Raw genomic sequence first — 19,146 nt, 5'->3', positions numbered from 1 at the left:
GCCCCCATAGCCATGGGGACTTTGTATTTACATATGGTTTTCTCCCAAAATTAACCTCGTGCAAGGTACTTCTCATTCAAATGTTAAGAGCATGCTGCAGTGCAATTTTCTTTTAAAAATTATCAAATTTGTTTGGAATTTGAATAAGGAAGTGGGGCTATTTTGAAATACTTTACAATTTAGAGAACTGGGACAGGGGTGTTTCCCCAGACTTGTGAGATTGCTGATTGCATATAGGAGCAAGCTGTTTAAAATATACACATTTAAATACTGCGCTGAGGAGGAGCCATGGAGCCATTAGAACATTAATTACTGTGGATGTGCTTGAAATCAGTGATTGTCCAGTAAGAAATACTTCTGTTTCCTTTAAAAATACTTAATTTACAAACATACAACAAGGTATACAGGAAAAAGCCCACCCAGTGGCAATACTTCATGATGTATTCCCCTTCCCAGCTCATATCACACCTAGGAGGGAGAAAGGAATGAAAGGATCTGTCAGTGTGCTGGGTTAAAGTGCTGCTTTATTAAAGTGAGTGATCATTTAGTGAGATTAGGAAATGTTGTCTTATCTGGAAAGCTGAAATCTTTGATCAAGAATTTATTTCCTCTTCGTTTAGCTACACAAAATCTGCCTTTTCGTGTTTGAATAATCTGAGCATTTTTACAAGCCTGTGAACACTCCAATTTATGGGTCTGTCTTATTCTGAGTAACAAAAAATGATGGTTTTAAAACTGCAGTGGCTTATTTTGGTAAAAAGGTGGAGATGGGAGCTAAATGCGTGCTGTGCTAAAGAAGACACACTTATTTGAAAGTCAACATTTAGCGCACAATTTTAGTTTAATTGCTGACTATCATCATTTGAATCTGTGCTAATCCCAAACCTGCAACTTCAGGATCAAATGCCGGTCAGATCAGTTTTATGTAGATAATTCACAGAGAAGCATGCTTTGACTGACGCACACGACTGTTAGAATGGCTCAGATACCGAGGAAGAAGAGGAATGGGTTCTAGAGGAGGTCTCGAGGGCAATGTCCTGTTCCCACATCTTACCCTCCTGTCCCTCTCTCCAGCAGTACCTACTCTAGACAGACTGCACCGATTCAGGAAGGCAGCTCACTGTCATCACCTCGAGGGCAATTGGGGATGGGCAGAAAATGCTAACCAGAGACACCCACATCCTGTAAAAGAATTTTTAAAAACTCCTTTTATGCTGCATAGCTCAGGTCCTGCCCCTATTTCTCTGCAAACCAAGGGACTCTTTAGCAAGATTCCCATGACAAAGCGCTCCCTTCCTGCTGAATACTGTCATGTCCCAGTATCATAGAATAGGTTACAGCACAGACGGAGACCATTCACTCCATTGAGTCTGTGTCAGCTCTTTGCAAAAACAATGTACCTCCCCCAACCCTACATTTTCTTTTCCCAAGAGTGTTTATCCAATTCTCTTTTGAAAGTCACAGTTGATTCTTCCTCTGGCACATTCATAGGCAATTAATTCCAGATCTTAACCATTCACCATTCGCATTGATACATTTTTTCACATCTTTCCATTGCTTATAAGAATATATAAAACCTTTCAGCTCCTTTGATAAGATTATGGCTTGTGGCCCCTGCTTTAAACTCTACTTTTCTATCTATCCTGTCTATCCTCAATAACTTCTGACAGTCTTGTTAGTCAAGAACCTATCTAACACGGCCTTAAAAAGTATTCAATGACCTTGGCTGCAGTGCTCTCTGAGGAAGCAGATTCCACAGATTAAAAAATTCTTCTCGTCTCTGTCTTTAAAAAAAGACCTCTTATTTTGAAACCATGTCCTCCAGTTCTGATGTCCACCCTGTCTTAAGTGCCTCTGAATAGAGCAGGTCTGCCAGCATCTATCAGGAGAGAAACAAAGTTAACATTCTGAGTCATAGACTCTTTGTCAGAACTGACAGGAGAAAGAGTTTGCGCTTCTGGAAACTGCAACAAACGGTAACAAGGTAAAAGAGTCAAACGGAAATCCCATTGGAGCGAGCAGTACTTCTTCACGGAAAGCATTCTCGGAAGAGAACTGGCAATGAATTAAACACTAAAATAAGCAAAATACTGCGGATGTTGGAAATCTGATCCACTCAGAATCTTGTGTGTTTCAATAAAATCACCTTTTATTCTTATAAATTCCAACGGATACAGGCCCAGTCTGTCCAACCTTTCCTCATAAGATAACCCCCTCACCCCAGGAATCAGTCTAGTGAACCTTCTCTAAACTGCTTCTTATACAATTATATAATTTCTTAACCAGAGACCAAAACTGTACACAATATGCTAATTGTGATCTCTCAAATGCCCTGTACAACTGCAGCAAAACATCCCCACTTTTACATTCCATTCCATTGCAATAACTGCCAACATTCCATTTGCCTTTTAAATCACAATTCTACCTTCATACTAGCTTTTTGTGACTTATGTACCTTGATACCCAGATCCCCCTGTACTGCAGAGTTCTGCAATCTTTCTTTATATAGTATACTGATTTTCTGTACTTCTTGCCAAAGGGGACAAGTTTATTTTTGCCAATTAACTGAAGTTAGTGTTCTCAGCTTCTCGAGACTTCATCGGGGGAATGGTTTCTTTTGACTGCTGAGAAATTTCAGAGATCTCCTCTCAGCTCCAGCAGCGATGGACATAAAATAATGAATATTCCTTTAAATAGCAACCTTTCTCTCTGAGCCCAGCAGCCACGCACCAACCCGCAGGTTCCCATGCCCCTTAAATTATTTTGCGCACATGACCATGTAAAAAATGTTTAATGATCCCCCAAACACAAGACTACAGACCAAGTGCTGGAAAATGGAATTAAAATAACCATAGAATCCCTACGGTGCAAAAGGAGGCCATTTGGTCCATCAAGTATGCACCAATTCTCTGAAAGATCATCTCCCCAGAACCCTGCACATTATTTGTTTTCAGATAACAGTTGAATTGAACCTACCTCCACCACACTCTCAGACAGTGCATTCCAAACCTAACCACTCTCTGCAAGAAAAGGGTTTTCCTCTTATCATTTTTGCTTCTTTTGCCAATTACTTTAAATCTGTTCCATCTTGTTCTTGATCCTTTCTCCCGATCTGTCCAGAGCCCTCATGATTTTGAATGCCTCTATCAAATCTCCTCTCAACCTCTTTTCCAAGGAAAACAGTCCAAACTTCTCCAATCTGTCTTCATAACTGAAATTCTTCATCCTGGAACTGTTATGAATCTTTTTTTTGCTCTCGCCAATGCATTCACATCCTTCTTAAAGTGAAGGATACAAGGAACTGAATACAAGGCTAGTATCTTACACAAGTTCAACGTAACCTCCTTGCTTTTGTACTCCCTGCCCCTGTTAATAAAGCCTGAGATACTTTATGCTTTATTAACCACTCTCTCAATCTGTCCTGTCCTTCAATGACTTGTGTACATATACACACAGGTCCCTCTACTCCTGCACGCTCTTTAGAATGTACCCTTGTCTTGTCTCTCCATCTTCTCCCTAGCAAACTGAATCATTTCTTTGCATTGAACTTTATCGGCCAGTTGTCTGCCCATGTCTCTCTGAAATTTTACACGATCCTCCTCTCAGTTTACAATGCTTCCAAATTTTGGATCATCCCAAACTTTGAAATTGTTTCCTGTACACCAAGATCTAGGTCATTAATATACATCAGGAAAAGCAAGGGTCCCAACATTGACTCCTGGGGAACTCCACTATAAAAGCAAATTACTGCGGATGCTGGAATCTGAAACTAAAAGAGAGAATGCTGGAAAATCTCAGCAGGTCTGGCAGCATCTGTAAGGAGAGAAAGGGCTTTGACAAAGGGTAATCTAGACTTGAATGTCAGCTCTTTTCTCTCCTGCTGAGATTTTCCAGCATTTTCTCTTTTAACTCCACTATAAACTTCCCTTCAGCCTGAAAATCATCCATGAACCAACCCTCTGTTTCCTGTCGCTCAGTTATTTTATATCCGTGTTGCTATTGTCCCTTTTATTCCATGAATTATAATTTTGCTCAAGTCTGTCGTGAAGCACTGCATTAAACACCTTTTGGAAGTCCATGCGCACCACATCAACAGCATTACCCTCACTGACCCTCCCTGTTACCGCTTCATAAAGGCTCAAGCAAGTTAATTAAACTAAATTTTCCTTTAAGAAATCCATACTGATTTTCCTTAATTAACCCTTATTTGTCCATATGACTACAGTATTAATTTTGTCCGGATTACTGTTTCAAGAAGTTTCCAGACCACTGAAGTTAAACTGACTGACATGCAGTGGCTAGGATTATCTTTAAACCCCTTTTTGAACAATCTCTCTGACTTGAATATATTCACTGACCAAACCTCCATTGCTCACTGGGGAAGAGAATTCTAAAGACTAACGACCCTCTGAGAGAAGAAATTCCTCCTCATCTCCATTTTAAATGGGAGACCCATTGTCGTGAAACTCTGCCCATAGTTCTAGAGTTCACCAAGAGATGAAACTACTTCGTCAAGCCCTCGCAGAATCTTTCTTGTTTCATAAAATCACCTCTGCTTCTTCTAAACACTGATGAGCACAGGCTCAAGCACTTTGGAAAATAAAGCAGTGCTCAAAGTCAGTGATTGAGGATCTTTTTGCAAGATGGCAGGCGGGTGGAGATGGGGAGGGGGGGGAGGAGGTGACAGTGGATAGAGAATATTCACAATGTCAGCTAGAATGGACAATCTGGAATTCAAGGAAGAATTGGAAATTCAGGCAATCACTTGTAAATTCATTGGAATAAAATACAAAATTTGTTTCTCTGCTAATATTTCACAAATAGAATTTTGATGTTGCATTTACTTGTAACCACAATTACTACCTTTCCTGGAACTGATTCAATTTGAAGGTGGAGTCATAAGGGAAGTACTTGTGGCTTGCAGCTTAGATATCTTTGTTTCAACTCTCTCAATGTTAAATGATGGATGTGCACTTGAAAGCTCAAAACTCTAACGGTTCACAGCTTTTTCAATCTGGCGAAATATTTCATTATCCACCAGATCTAGAGTTTCTAACTGTGCTGGGTATTACTGGCAGCTTAGATTTAAATCATTCTGTATGCATCAAGACATTCTACCTAACCTCTTGCTTGTGCCAGGTCACACTTTACTATTTGTAGTAAGTTTAATAACTGTTCTCTCAATATTGTGCAGTGCCAATCAAAGGCAGTTCAGGTTTTAAAAAAAACTTCCCAAGAAGTCAAGTCTTTGCGATGTTGTGTACTTTTGCAATGAGCCCCTGTGTGGAATTAATAGGATCTTAGCATGGGAGCAGAGGGTTTGAGATGAGAATGCTTAGCCTTCTCATAGAATCCCTCCAGTGCAGAAAGAGGCCATTCAGCCCATTGAGTGTGTACCCACTCTCCTCATACTGGTATTGATGCATTTCCCTACACTGGAGAGCAAGAATAAAATCCCAAGAACTGAGCTTGCCCATCCTTTTTGGGACAATTTTTAACCCTCCCATTTTAAAATTATTTTATCTTGGTAGATTTTTATTTTGCCTTGATAATATCTTTTTAAAAAAACTTTTTTTGTGCAAATTGTAGAGACATGATTGCTTGTGGGAAGTTGCAGTTTGTATCTGGTACATTTTCTGCTCTAGTTTTGAATTCCTGCTTCTATTTCCTGCATGTTTACCATGCTTTAGCTTTTTGTACTTCCTCTACATGCTTCTGACTTGCGGTATGTTTTTTAGTAGAACATATTTGACAAACTTTTATTTGCAACTTGAAATGTTATCTTTTACTGGACAGTTTTGAATGACTCGGTATGAAGTAGACATTAAGTTACGGATTTTCCAGCCTCCAGTTGCTGCTAAAATTGATGTTTAAATATGACATGTTTGCAAATGTGTCTTGCACTCAGAATGTAATAGAAGCTGTCAACTTTAAGTTTGATTGTAATCTATAATGTTGTGGAATGTGTCACCTATTTCATGTTAACTTCAACAAAGTGATTTTTAAAAACAATTAGCTAGGAATCAAGATGCCAGTATTTCATTGGTAGAAAGGTAATGACATTTATTGTGTAAATACTAAATGCTCAGAGTCACATTGTATTCAGTCTAGAATTGTCTTCCAATAAAATCAGTAGAACATGTTTCTGGATTTAGCACTGATGATCGTTTATAGAATTTTCTTCATACTTTCAAAAGTGACTTTCACATGGTTTCAGAATTCCATTCTCATTCCACCCTCCGCAAACCTGAGGTCATCTGAAACTCTGCCAGTGTTTCATCTGGCGATAGGTCCTCTGCCCTACCATCCTTGTGCTCACCAACCTACACTGGCTCCCAGTCTAGCAATGGCTTGATTTTAAAATTCTCATCTTTGTTTTCAAACCTCTATGTCCATGTGCTTCGCTATCTCTGTAATCTTCTCCAACATCACAACCCACCAAGAATATCTGTACTCCTCTAATTCTGGCTTCTTAAAGTTTGTTTATTAATATTTATTCTTTAATCACATTTTTGGACATCACCTTATGTGGCTCTGTGTCATGCTTAACATACAAGCATACAAATTCAGAGCAGGAGTAGGCCATAGGGTCATGGAGTTATACAGCACAGAAAGAGGCCATTTGGCCCATCGAGTCTGTGCTAGCCATCAAACACCATTTGGCTGTTCACGTTTGCTCCACCATTCGATAAGATGATGGATGCCCTGATTATGGCCTCAACTCTCATTTCCCCTAATACCCTTTGACACTCTTGTCAATCAATCTTATTTAACTTAGCCTTAAAAATATTCAATGATCCAGCCTCCACTGCTGCAGCTGTAGAGTTTTACAGCATGGAAAGAGGCCTTTCGGCCCATCATGTCTGCGCTGGCCATCAAGCACTTATCTATTCTAATCCCATTTTCCAGCTCTTGGTCCATAGCTTTGTAATGTTATGGCATTTTGAGTGCACATCTAAATGCCTCTTAAATGTTGTGAGGGTTCCTGCCTCTACCACCCTTTCAGGCAGAGAGTTCCAGATTCCCACCACCCTTTGGATAAAAAAGTTTTTCCTCAAATCCCTTCTAAATTACCTGCCCCTTCCCTTAAATCTCTGCCCCCTTATTATTGACGCTTCTACAAAGGTGACAAGTTTCTTCCCATCTACCCTATCTATATCGCTCATAATTTGTACACCCCAATTGGGTCCCCCCTCGGCCTTCCCTGCTCGAAGGAAAACAATGCCAGCCTATCCAGCCTCTCTTCATAGCTGAAACGCTCCAGCCCAGGCAATATCCTGGTGAATCTCCTCTGCACCCTCTCCAGTGCAATCACATCCTTCCTATAGTATGGTACCAGATTGCACACACACTACTCGAGCTGTGGCCTAGTCTGCGTTTTATACAACCCAGGGAAGCGAATTGTACAGAATACTAATCCCCAGAGAAACCTTCTCCTCATCTCCCCCTTAAATGAAGAGCCTCTTTATTTTTAAACTGTGTCCCTCTCTCACGAGGGGAAACATTCAGCCTCTACCCTGTCTAGTGCCCTCAGGATCTTATATGTTTCAATAAGATCACCCCTCATTCTTTTAAACTCTAATGGATAGAGTCCAACCTATCCAACCACTCCTCATAAGATTACTGATTCCTGAGATGGAGTTAAGTGCACCTCCTCTAAACTGCTAATTATATCCTTTTTCAAGTAAAGAGACTAAAACTGTACATCATACTCCAGTTGTGCTCTCACCAATGCTCTGTGCCACTGTAAGAAAACATCACTACTTTTACATTCCATCCCCCTTATAAAAAACACCAACATTCTGCTTGCCTTCCTAAACCCTTGCTGTAGCTGCAAACTATCTGTTTGACCTGAAGAAGGGGCTTGGAGCTCCGAAAGCTTGTGTGGCTTTTGCTACCAAATAAACCTGTTGGACTTTAACCTGGTGTTGTTAAACTTCTTACTGTGATTCACATCCCAGGCCACCCAGAGTTTGGTAATCTCTCCATATTTAAATAATATGCTGCTTTTCCATTCCAATCGACAAGATCGCCTTTTCCCACATTATACTCCGTCTGCCACATTTTTGCACATTCACTTAACCTATCCAGATCTCTTTGCAGTCTCCTTATGCCTGTTTCACAACTTATTCTCTGACCTATCTGTGTGCCATCAGCAAATTCCACAACCAAGTATTCAGTCCCTTCATTCGTTGTACATAAATTGTAAATAGTGGAGGCCCCAGCAGTTATCCCTGTGGCACTCCATTAGTTACTGTTTGCCAACCTCAAAATTACCCATTTATCCCTACGCTCAGTTTCCTATTCCAAACATATGGCATAGGACCAAGAGTAGGCCATTCAGCCCCTCGAGCCTGCTCTGCCATTCAATAAGATCCTGGTCGATCTGTTGTGTTTCTAGTTCCACATTTCCATCTATCCCCCGATAACCTTTGATTCCCTTGCCTAACACGAATCTATCTATGCCTGCCTTAAGAATATTCAGTGACCCCGCTTCCACCGCCTTCTGAGGCAGAGCATTCCAGAGTCTCTCAGTCCTCATCTCTGCCCTAATTTTCAAACAGTGTCCTCTAGTTCTGGACTCACCCACAAGAAGAAACATCCTTTCTACACCCACCTTGTCAACACCATTCAAAACTTCTGAAACTCCAATGGAAACAAGCCCAGTCTGTTCAACATTGCCTCATAAGATAATCCTCTCATTCCAGGTATCAATCTAATAAACCTCCTTGGAACTGCCTCCAGCATATTTACATCCTTTCTTAAATAAGGAGACCAAAATTGCACAGTATTTGAGATGCGGTCTCATTAAGGCCCTGTATAACTGAAGCATAAAAATCCTGATGTTCAATTCCTCTCATAATAAAGGACAGCATTCCATCAGCCTTCTTGGTTACCTGCATGCTAATGTTTTGTGACCCAGGCACAAGAACATCTAGATCCTCTGAACCTTAGAATTCCACAAGCGTTCTCTGTTTAAGTAATACTTGGCTTTTTTATTCTTCGTGCCAAAGTGAGCAATTTCACATTTTCTCACTTTTTCATAGAATCCTTATGATGCAGAGAGAGGCCATTTGGCCCATTGAGTCTGCACCAACTGTCTGACAGGGAATCCCACCTAGACCCTACATGTTTACCCCGCTAATCCCCCTAACCTACACATCTTTGGACACCAAGGGCCAATTTAACATGGTCAATCAACCTAACCCGCATATCTTTGAAGTGTGGGAGGAAACCGGAGCACCCGGAGAAAACCCATGCAGACTCGGGGAGAACGTGCAAACTCCGCACAGTGACCCAAGGCCAGAATTGAATCCGGGTCCTTGGCACTGTGAGACAGCAGTGCTAACCACTGTGCCACCATCCTGTCGACAGTTTATGAACAGAATTTTCCTTTCACAAAACCAGCTGATCAACTCTGAGGTGACATTCCATGAGCCTGAGACACTTCACGTGCTTGCCATGAATCACATTGGTGTCCACCAGCTTCCACTTACTACAGCTGCAACACAGCACCTGCCCTGCTATCCTCCTTGCATTTTAATTAACTATTTCTATTTACTTTTCATTTTTAAATTAATGCCGCCTTTACCAGCATCTTACTTCACTAATTTGAGCCATTTCACTTATAAGGCAGCTAATTAAGGATAACTTAAAAAAGGATAGTCCATTGCTTTTTCTAATGTTCTAACTGTTTACACACTCGCCAACCATTCAACTTGCAGTGTTCCTGTGAACTCTGGGATACAGTGAAAAGTATTGTTTCTTGCTATACAGACAAAGCATACCGTTCATAGAGTATATAGGGGAGAAGGAACAGAGTGCAGAATGTAGTGTTACGATCATAACTAGGGTGTAGAGAAAGATCAACTTAATACAAGGTAGGTCCATTCAGAAGTCTGATGGCAGCACAGAAGAAGCTGTTCTTAAGTCGGTTGGTACATGTCCTCAGACTTTTGTGTCTTTTTCCCGACGGAAGAAGGTGGAAGAGAGAATATCTGAGGTGCACGGGGTCCATGATTATGCTGGCTGCTTTTCCGAGGCAGTGGGAAGATGTAGACGGAGAGGCTGGTTTGTGTGATGGACTGGGCTACATTCACAATCTTTTGTAGTTTCTTGCGGTCTTGGTCAGAGCAGGAGCCCATACCAAGCTGTGATACATCCGGAAAAGATGCTTTCTGTGGTACACCTGTGAAAATTGGTGAGAGTTGTAGTTTTTTAATTTCCAGTGTTTAATGTTTTGAGCCTCCCCGGAACACAGTGTTTCAGATAAATTACATTTTTAATTTTCTTTACATACTTGTCTCACATTTACAACCAACAAGAGTTGTTTATACCATTTTCCTCCCTTTCACTAGTGTGGTTTCAGCATTTGGTCTGATATTTGTTGCTATGATTTTCTTGACCTTTTATAAAACATTCTTTTATATTGTAGGTTGTTTGTTATCATTCTTTGCAAAAATAGCAACATGAATATTTTAAAAGTTCATTTTTACGCTAGAAGATGTTCCATGTTGTAATCCTTTTTGAATATGTGTAAATGTTACACAGAACAACTGAGCAGGAAAGCCAGGGCACTGAGTGAAATTCTCTCTCCAAGAGCACAGCTAATCTCAGCTACAATTTATCCATTGGCTTTGATCACAATGGCAAATTACTCTGGATTCCTGGCGCAGGAACCTTGCTGGTTCCTCCCATTCTCACTCCATCTCCCTGTCATGCTCATGCCCATCCAGTCCTTCTCCCTCTTCCCTTCTCCCACTCACCCGACCCTCCACTCCCCCTGCTCACCTGACTCCCTGTGTACTGCTTGCCCACTCCTTGTTTGACCCCACCCTCATAGACTCCAGGTGATTAAGTAGCTTGAGGATAATATCTTCATTCACATATTAGATTAGCTGCTTAGGTGTGGTACCCAAGTGTGGAAGTTTTCTGTGGAATGTTGTGATTTAGCAGGTGGTAAGTGCCATATAAACTGAATCCCAAAGGAAAAATTAGCAAATTGTCACAAATATTTTCTGTTTGCATTTTACTATGTGAAGATATGTTTACTGAAGCCAGGAGCCACAAATTCTAGTAACACTGTTGCGCAATTTAAATATTTTAAAACATTTATTGACAAAAGAAAACTTAAACACATAAGATTGCATTTACACAGTTAGTTAGTCTTGCAGAAAAACCCCTTTATCGTCCCCTACAGATAGTTAATCTGTAAAATCATTCCAGTAATATTATCACAAGGCACACCCCACTACTGTAGGGAAGAGAGGTCCCAGGGTACGCACACACTCATCATCTTGTTTCAAAGAATAACCCAATAAACCCCAAAAATATTAATATAACATTTTCTTTATAGGAATTATATGCAAAATGTAAGCTAACAGTTAAGGATCAGAGGAGAAAATAGGATGAAAATTGTTGAATGTTTAAGGTTCTATAAATTACTGAGCCTTTATTCGGGTTCCTGACGAGGCAAAAAATTCGGCAGACAGTAGTTTTGGTGTAAAAGTGAAAGAGGATTTATAAAGTAACAAAGCAATGCAAACACCTCACCATTCATTCTGTTTCTGTCTTATTATTAAACCATGCATTCCACAGACACACTTGATGATTTTAAACTATTCTAATCTCCATTTAATCGTTTGCAATTGTTTTAACTTCTTGGCCTTTGGTTCTGTAAATCTAGTTTCCTACAACATGTTATTTCTAATCATCATGTGACCACCTTTATTTACACTTAACCCAATCAATGTAAACAGTTCTTCACATACCAGCAGTTAACTCTTTGCTAGCCAAAAACCCAGTCGACACTTGGAGAGTAGAGTACCTAAAATCAAGGAATAAGTACAAGGAAAAATATATAAAAACTGATACCTTTTAGAGGTAGAGGGGAAACTATTGATGATTTTATAATTGTTCCAGAATAAAATCATGGTTAGTATTTTGTCCTTGGTATGCAGCATTTTAACACACTTTTAAATTGGAATAGTTTCTTGTATAATAACATAAGAAATAGGAGCAGGAGTAGTCCATCTAGCCCCTCGAGCCTGCCCTGCCATTCAATAAGATAATGGCGGATCTGAAGTGGATCAGTTCCACTTACACGCCCGCTCCCCATAACCCTTAATTCCCCTACCGATCAGAAATCCATCTATCCGTGACTTAAACATATTCAACGAGGTAGCCTCCACCACTTCAGTGGGCAGAGAATTCCAGAGATTCACCACCCTCTGAGAGAAGAAGTTCCTCCTCAACTCTGTCCTAAACTGACCCCCCTTTATTTTGAGGCTGTGCCCTCCAGTTCTGGTTTCCTTTCTAAGTGGAAAGAATCTCTCCACTTCTACCCTATCCAGCCCCTTCATTATCTTATATGCCTCTATAAGATTAAAGATGTTAAGCTTGGAAATCTACCCTCATTGTGTATCTGCTGATATGTCAGTGCCAGTTGTATATCCAGAGTTCCACCAGTTATTATAATTATTTTAATACTACAACAAACAGAATGTTACAAAGCATGCACCACATTGTTTATTCCATTGGATGTGGGCGTCACTGACCAGGCCAGTGTTTATTGCCCTCCCTAATTACCTTTGAGCAGGTAATGGTGATCTGTTGTCTTGAACCGCTGCAGTCCAAATGGTGTAGGTACATCCACAGTGCTGTTAGGAGGAAGCTCCAGGATTTTGACAGCGACAGTGAAAGAGCAGCGATATATTTCCATGTCAGGATGATGTGTTGCTTGAAGGGAACTTGCAGGTGGTGGTGTTCCCATGTATCTGCTGGCCTTGTCTTTCTATGTAGTGCAGGTCATGGGTTTGGAGGATGCTGTCAAAGGAGCCTTGGTGAGTTGCTGTAGTGAATCTTGTAGATGGTACACACTGCCGCTCTGCGTCAGTGGTGGTGGAAGTGAATGTTTAAATTGATGGATGGTGTGCTAATCAAATGGGTTGTTTTATCCTGCATGGTGTGATGGGTTGAAATGAAAAGGGGTGGGAAGAGACTCATTTGGAGAGTAAATAGCGGCATGGTTAGGCTGAATGGCCAGTTTCTTTGCCGTGAAAATTGTGTAATATTCTGCTATTGGACTTTTCCCACCGTGGGGGGTGGGGAGGGGAGGGGGGAGGGGCGAGGAGGTGGGATTGGTGACCCTAATCCTAATTACATTTGAAAATGTTCCATCCTTAACTAGTACGAGAAAAAGTTGTAACCTTTAAAATATTTTGCACTGTGCAGATGAGACACTTTGGGACGATTCTCCAGTTTGAGGCTGAGTGGCATCTGTAAATGTTCAGGCTTGTTCTTGTTTACAGGGTCTCACTTGAGTTACTCCGATTCACTCAGGTACTGCGGAGGACTCTCCACCGTATCCCCACAACCCCGCACATTTACCATGGCTGATCCACTGAGCCCAAGGCACTCAACTTCACTATTAACCATCCGGCCAATCTTTGTGTCATCCGCAAACTTACTAATCCTACCCCCCACACTATGTCATTTATATAAATGATAAATAATGGGCGACCCAACACAGATCCCTGTGGTGCGCTACTGGACACTGGCTCCCAGTAACTATGATGTGGAGATGCCGGCGTTGGACTGGGGTAAACACAGTAAGGAGTCTAACAACACCAGGGTAAAGTCCAGCAGGTTTATTTGGTAGCAAATGCCACTAGCTTTCGGAGCGCTGCTCCTTCGTCAGGTGAGTGGGAGTTCTGTTCACAAACAGGGGCATATAAAGACACAAACTCAATTTACAGAATAATGAATAATGATTGGAATGCGAGTCTTTACAGCTAATCAAGTCTTAAAGGTACAGACAATGTGAGTGGAGAGAGCATTAGCACAGGTTAAAGAGATGTGTATTGTCTCCAGACAGGACAGCTAGTGAGACTTTGCAAGTCCAGGCAAGTTGTGGGAGTTACAGATAGTGTGACATGAACCCAAGATCCCGGTTGAGGCCGTCCTCATGTGTGCGGAACCTGGCTATCAGTCTCTGCTCAGCGACTCTGCGCTGTCGTGTGTCGTGAAGGCCGCCTTGGAGAACGCTTACCCGAATATCAGAGGCTGAATGCCCGTGACCGCTGAAGTGCTCCCCAACAGGAAGAGAACAGTCTTGCCTGGTGATTGTCGAGCGGCGTTCATTCATCCGTTGTCGTAGCGTCTGCATGGTTTCCCCAATGTATCATGCCTCGGGACATCCTTTCCTGCAGCGTATCAGATAGACAATGTTGGCCGAGTTGCAAGAGTATGTGCCGTGTACCTGGCGGATGGTGTTCTTGGTGAACCGGAATCTTGGGTTCATGTCACACTATCTGTAACTCCCATAACTTGCCTGGACTTGCAAAGTCTCACTGGCTGTCCTGTCTGGAGACAATACACATCTCTTTAACCTGTGCTAATGTTCTCTCCACTCACATTGTCTGTACCTTTAAGACTTGATTACCTGTAAAGACTCGCATTCCAATCATTATTCATTATTCTGTAAATTGAGTTTGTGTCTTTATATGCCCTGTTTGTGAACAGAACTCCCACACACCTGACGAAGGAGCAGCGCTCCGAAAGCTAGTGGCGTTTGCTACCAAATAAACCGGCTGGACTTTAACCTGGTGTTGTTAGACTCCTTACTGTGTTTATCCCAGTAACTGTAGCAGCCTTCTGTCATCACCCTCTGTCCCTTACAACTGAATCAGTTTTGAATCCACTTTATCAAATTACCCTGCATCCCATATTTATCTTCTTTATAAGTCTCCCATGTGGGACCTTGTCAAAGGTTTTGCTGAAATCCATATAGGCTACATCAACCGCACTATCCTCATCTACACTTAGAGTCATAGAGCAATACAGCAGGGAAACAAGCCCATGCGGACCATGGAGCCCTCCCAGCTAGTCCTTGTTGCCCGTGTTTGGCCCATATCCCTCTAATCCTTTCCCATCCATGTACTTATCCAAATGCTTTTTAAATGTTGCTATTGAACCTGCCCCAACCACTTTCTCTGCCAGCTCATTCCATACACGCACCACCCTCTGTGTGAAGAAGTTGCTCCTCAGATCCCTTTTTAAATCTTTCCCTCTCACCTTAATCCTACGCCCTCTAGTTTTCAATTCTCCTTCCCTGGGAAAAAAGACTCTGTGCGTTCATCCTGTCTATGCCCCTCATGATTTTATACACCCAACTTGTCTTAGGGTTTGAATTTAAATCCAAAATTAGTTTAGAAATGCTGTGGAAATATTATCGATTGGAATATTGAAATATCAAGTTAGAATGGTGCTACAATTTTTGAATGATGGAGATTTTTATTTGGAGAGCTCTGTTGCTAGCTTGTAAAACAGAATTTCATCAGAATTATTCTGATGAAAAATCAGCTCAATTCTCTTTTGTAAGCCAAGGTTGTAAGTTACAGAAGTGAGCTTGTCGTTTGGGATCTGGGTCTCAGTTGTTCATGTAGGAACAGTCTAGCTGGTGGTGAAGATGTGAATCTGATTCTCTCCATTTGGTAAATATCTGTTTAATTTTCCTTACAGGTATGAAAAATGAGTGTGGGACGCAAAAGGACGAAGCTGGTGGGAATTCTGATGATGGTCAACTTCTTCATTTATATAGTTGTCGAGATTTCACGCAGTGGCCACCAAGACACAAACTCTAGCAAAAAGGTGATCATTTCTAACAGTGTGTTTTGGAAGCCACTGGCTCCTATTAAACCATACTGGAATCGAGAACAGCACAAACTGGACGAATTGTACAACCCTATTACTGCTGCTCTACACAACAGAACCGTGATGGACAGTTTAAACAATGCAACTCTGTATACATGTGAACCTAACTCTCAATTAAAGGATGAGATCAGTAATTTTGATTCTTTGCCAGACCGGTTCAAGGATTTTCTAACCTACCTGCAATGTAGGAACTATCCGTTAATAATTGACCAACCAACCAAATGCCAGAATAAACCTGTACTGCTGCTGGCTATAAAATCACTGGAATCGCACTTTGATAGAAGGCAAGCCATACGTCAGTCATGGGGGAATGAAGAAACTATAGGGAATAAGACTGTCGCTAGGATCTTTTTACTCGGAAAATCATCTCCAGCAGATGATTTTCCTAATCTCTCAGAAATGCTAAAGTTTGAGAGTGTTCGGCACAAAGATATTCTTTTGTGGGATTACAGAGACACATTCTTTAATCTAACTTTGAAAGAAGTATTGTTTCTGGAGTGGGTCAGTAAATCATGTTCTGATATTCAATACATTTTTAAAGGAGATGATGATGTCTTTGTAAACACAGTCCAGATTCTGGAATACTTAAACACATTGGACAAGGACAAAGCCAGAGATCTGTTTGTTGGTGATGTCATTACAAATGCCGGACCTCATCGAGAGAAGAAACTAAAGTACTATGTTCCGGAGAGTATATTTGAAGGGGTGTACCCTCCCTATGCTGGTGGAGGGGGCTTTCTTTATTCTGGATATTTGGCAAAGAGACTCCACAATATATCATACCAAGTAGCACTCTATCCAATTGATGATGTGTATACTGGAATGTGCCTTAGAAAACTTGGCCTTGCTCCAGAAAAGCACAAAGGTTTCAGGACTTTTGATATACTACAAAAAGATAGACACGTTACCTGTGCATATAAAAACTTAATATTAGTCCACAGCAGAAATCCTCAAGAAATGATAAGAATCTGGAGCAGGCTGCAGGATCCTAAACTGAAATGTTAATCTAAAATACCTGAAGAGGAAACTGGTTGAGAGAGTTGAGGCCTATCTCCATTGGATGTTAAGGGGTACCTTATTTTGCACACTTGTTGATGTTACAATGCTGATAAGCTGTGTGAAGGTGTGTCCAGATCTGCCAACATGAACAAATCTGGAATCTGGGAGAAACATAATGGGTCCAAAGGAGTCTAAACTTCCCCAGGAGGATTTGTTGAAGAGAATGCATCAATTCCGTTTGTCAGTAATGTTTGTTAATCCTACTGAACGTAAGAATGATTGCACAGACTCTGCAATTTACATTCTGTCCCTGATGTAAGAATCTTCCAGAAGGTATAGTTTCCATTCTGAAAGGAAATCCTGGAAGATGATTATGAACCCAATTAAAATAAGCTCTAGTGATAATGGCACCAGTGGGGTTCATTCAGTATGTTGTAGGTGTTATATACGGCTGAGGTTACCGATTGTTACCCTGTACAATTACAGCAGTGAGAACGATGCCGTCTCTTTAAATCATGTATGTGTACACTGATAATTTGAGCTTCACTATCAATCGTGTTTGATTATGTCGTGTTTGATTATGTTGTACTGTACATCATGAAGGGCGATATTTCATGTCTTCAGAGAAGAATGTAAATGGATTTTGTTTAATAAATCTAATTTCTGAATGGAAAGGTGACGCTATTTAAATTTTAGTGTGGGTGGCTTATGTAAATCCAGAGATTTTTTAAAATTCTGGCATGTACCAGATTATTTCCAATCTATGAAAGGTTGCTGAACATTCTTCAATATTCAAGTAAGCATGTGTGCTCCCAGTGTTTTATGTGAAAGAGTGTCTGCTGTTTTATTTATTCAGATCAAAACACCAAATTGTTTTTAAAATGGAAAATATAAACAATGTATTATTTTGTCTGTAAAATTCTTAAGTGTGACTTGTCTGTAAATAAACTTGGTTAATATCATCCATGGCATGATTGAAAATGTAGTAAACTTCTCCAGTATGTATTTTTTTAAATTTCAGAGGGGGGATAACTCTAACTGTACATGAAACATGATGTGATTATTATTTGATGGCTGCATGTGTATCAATAAAATCAGTTTATAACTTGGACTCTCTTCAAACAAGTACGTGACAATAACATTTTCCAGATCCATAAATACTGCCATAAAAATACCTCCTATAGTTTTCCCCCCCAAAATTAATTTAATTTTAGCTCTGATTTGCTAATTGGGCCCACCATCTGTGTGGCATTTTATTACCAAAATGTTGCCCCTCCCCACCCCCTTTTCCTGTGCTCCTCCATAGATTTTGTGTTCAGTTTAGACAGATGTTGACGTTTAATGATTGAGGGTAGAGAAAGGGGGAAAAAAGCAAAATAACCCATTCATTTTAAGGTGCATTATTTTTAATGTGAAAATATATTTGGACCTTTTTCATGGGGGTGTTGACTATTTACAGAAATAATGCAGTTTGAAATTTCCATGAGTTGTAACATCTATTTTCAATTTAAATCATTGATTTGCATCTTAAGCATCTCTGTTTGTGTTGTGTGGATCCATGTATTTTGCAAGACTAGCCTTTAAAATGAATTGTACTGGTGTAATTTGCACATTGTATTCTGTATTACAGTATGAAGTCAATTGCAACATTTTAGTTGAAATTTGGTTTCTCTTCTGACATGCCAATGTTTTGTGAATGTTTAAATACTTCATTTAAAATATACCTGTCTGTTTTCCATAGCACAGAACTATATGTCATGTAAGAAAAAGCATCACTTGTGTATTTATAATGATTCAATTGGTCAAATCCACCTGCACTCAAAGGAATTCTGGATGTTTTGTGGTTCTATATCCAGAATTGATTACACCACGTGAAACAAAATGTACCCAATTGAAGGGAATCTGATTTTTAGCAGTGCCAGGGAGCAAGAACTAGAGTTAATTGCACCTGAGGATCACCCTGGGCTTTCATAGAACAGCTCCTGAGGGTTGGAAAAGCTGGAGTAGCGTGAGGTTTACTCAGCACTAAGCCAATGATGTCTGCACTGGCTTGGCCTTGTGCACCAGATGGATGATAGCTGTACACCCAAACTCCTATATAGTAAACTAGTCACTGGGTCACAACTTCCTGAGCATCCATTCCTCTGCTACAAGGGCACCTGCAAGTGAGATATGGAGATGGCCGCTGTTGACACTGACAACTGGGAGGCAGTCATTAATGGCCGTGATCTCTGGAGGCTGACTGTTTGGAAAGGCTTTGGAAGAGACAAGCAGAAACAAGAATCTCAGCGGTCTGAGAAAAGGCCCAGAGAAAACAGAGGCCGGTGAATGGTGCACCTTCTCAGCCCACTGTCACCCTCTGCAGCAAATGGGCACAGACTGCGTTGTGCCAGAGTGAGGGCTCTTGAGCCACACCAGGCGATGCTCAGCACG

General features: G+C 40.8%; 1 protein-coding gene across 1 annotated transcript in view; it reads left to right on the top strand.

Annotated features, from left to right (window-relative positions):
* Window positions 1-18,445, top strand: part of LOC144504712 (N-acetyllactosaminide beta-1,3-N-acetylglucosaminyltransferase 2-like) — a 32,378-nt gene extending 13,933 nt beyond the window's left edge. The window contains exon 2 of the mRNA XM_078230457.1: window positions 15,523-18,445. Within this exon, the coding sequence (XP_078086583.1) occupies window positions 15,532-16,719 (1,188 nt within the window). The 5' untranslated portion in view covers window positions 15,523-15,531 and the 3' untranslated portion in view covers window positions 16,720-18,445. The remainder of the gene's footprint in view (window positions 1-15,522) is intronic.
* The last annotated feature ends 701 nt before the right edge of the window (window positions 18,446-19,146 follow it).

The sequence above is a fragment of the Mustelus asterias genome, chromosome 15 (genome assembly GCF_964213995.1).
Source record: "Mustelus asterias chromosome 15, sMusAst1.hap1.1, whole genome shotgun sequence".
Lineage (NCBI taxonomy): Eukaryota > Metazoa > Chordata > Chondrichthyes > Carcharhiniformes > Triakidae > Mustelus > Mustelus asterias.
Note: the sequence above shows the minus strand (reverse complement) of the source record. Positions and strands in the feature narration are given on the sequence as shown.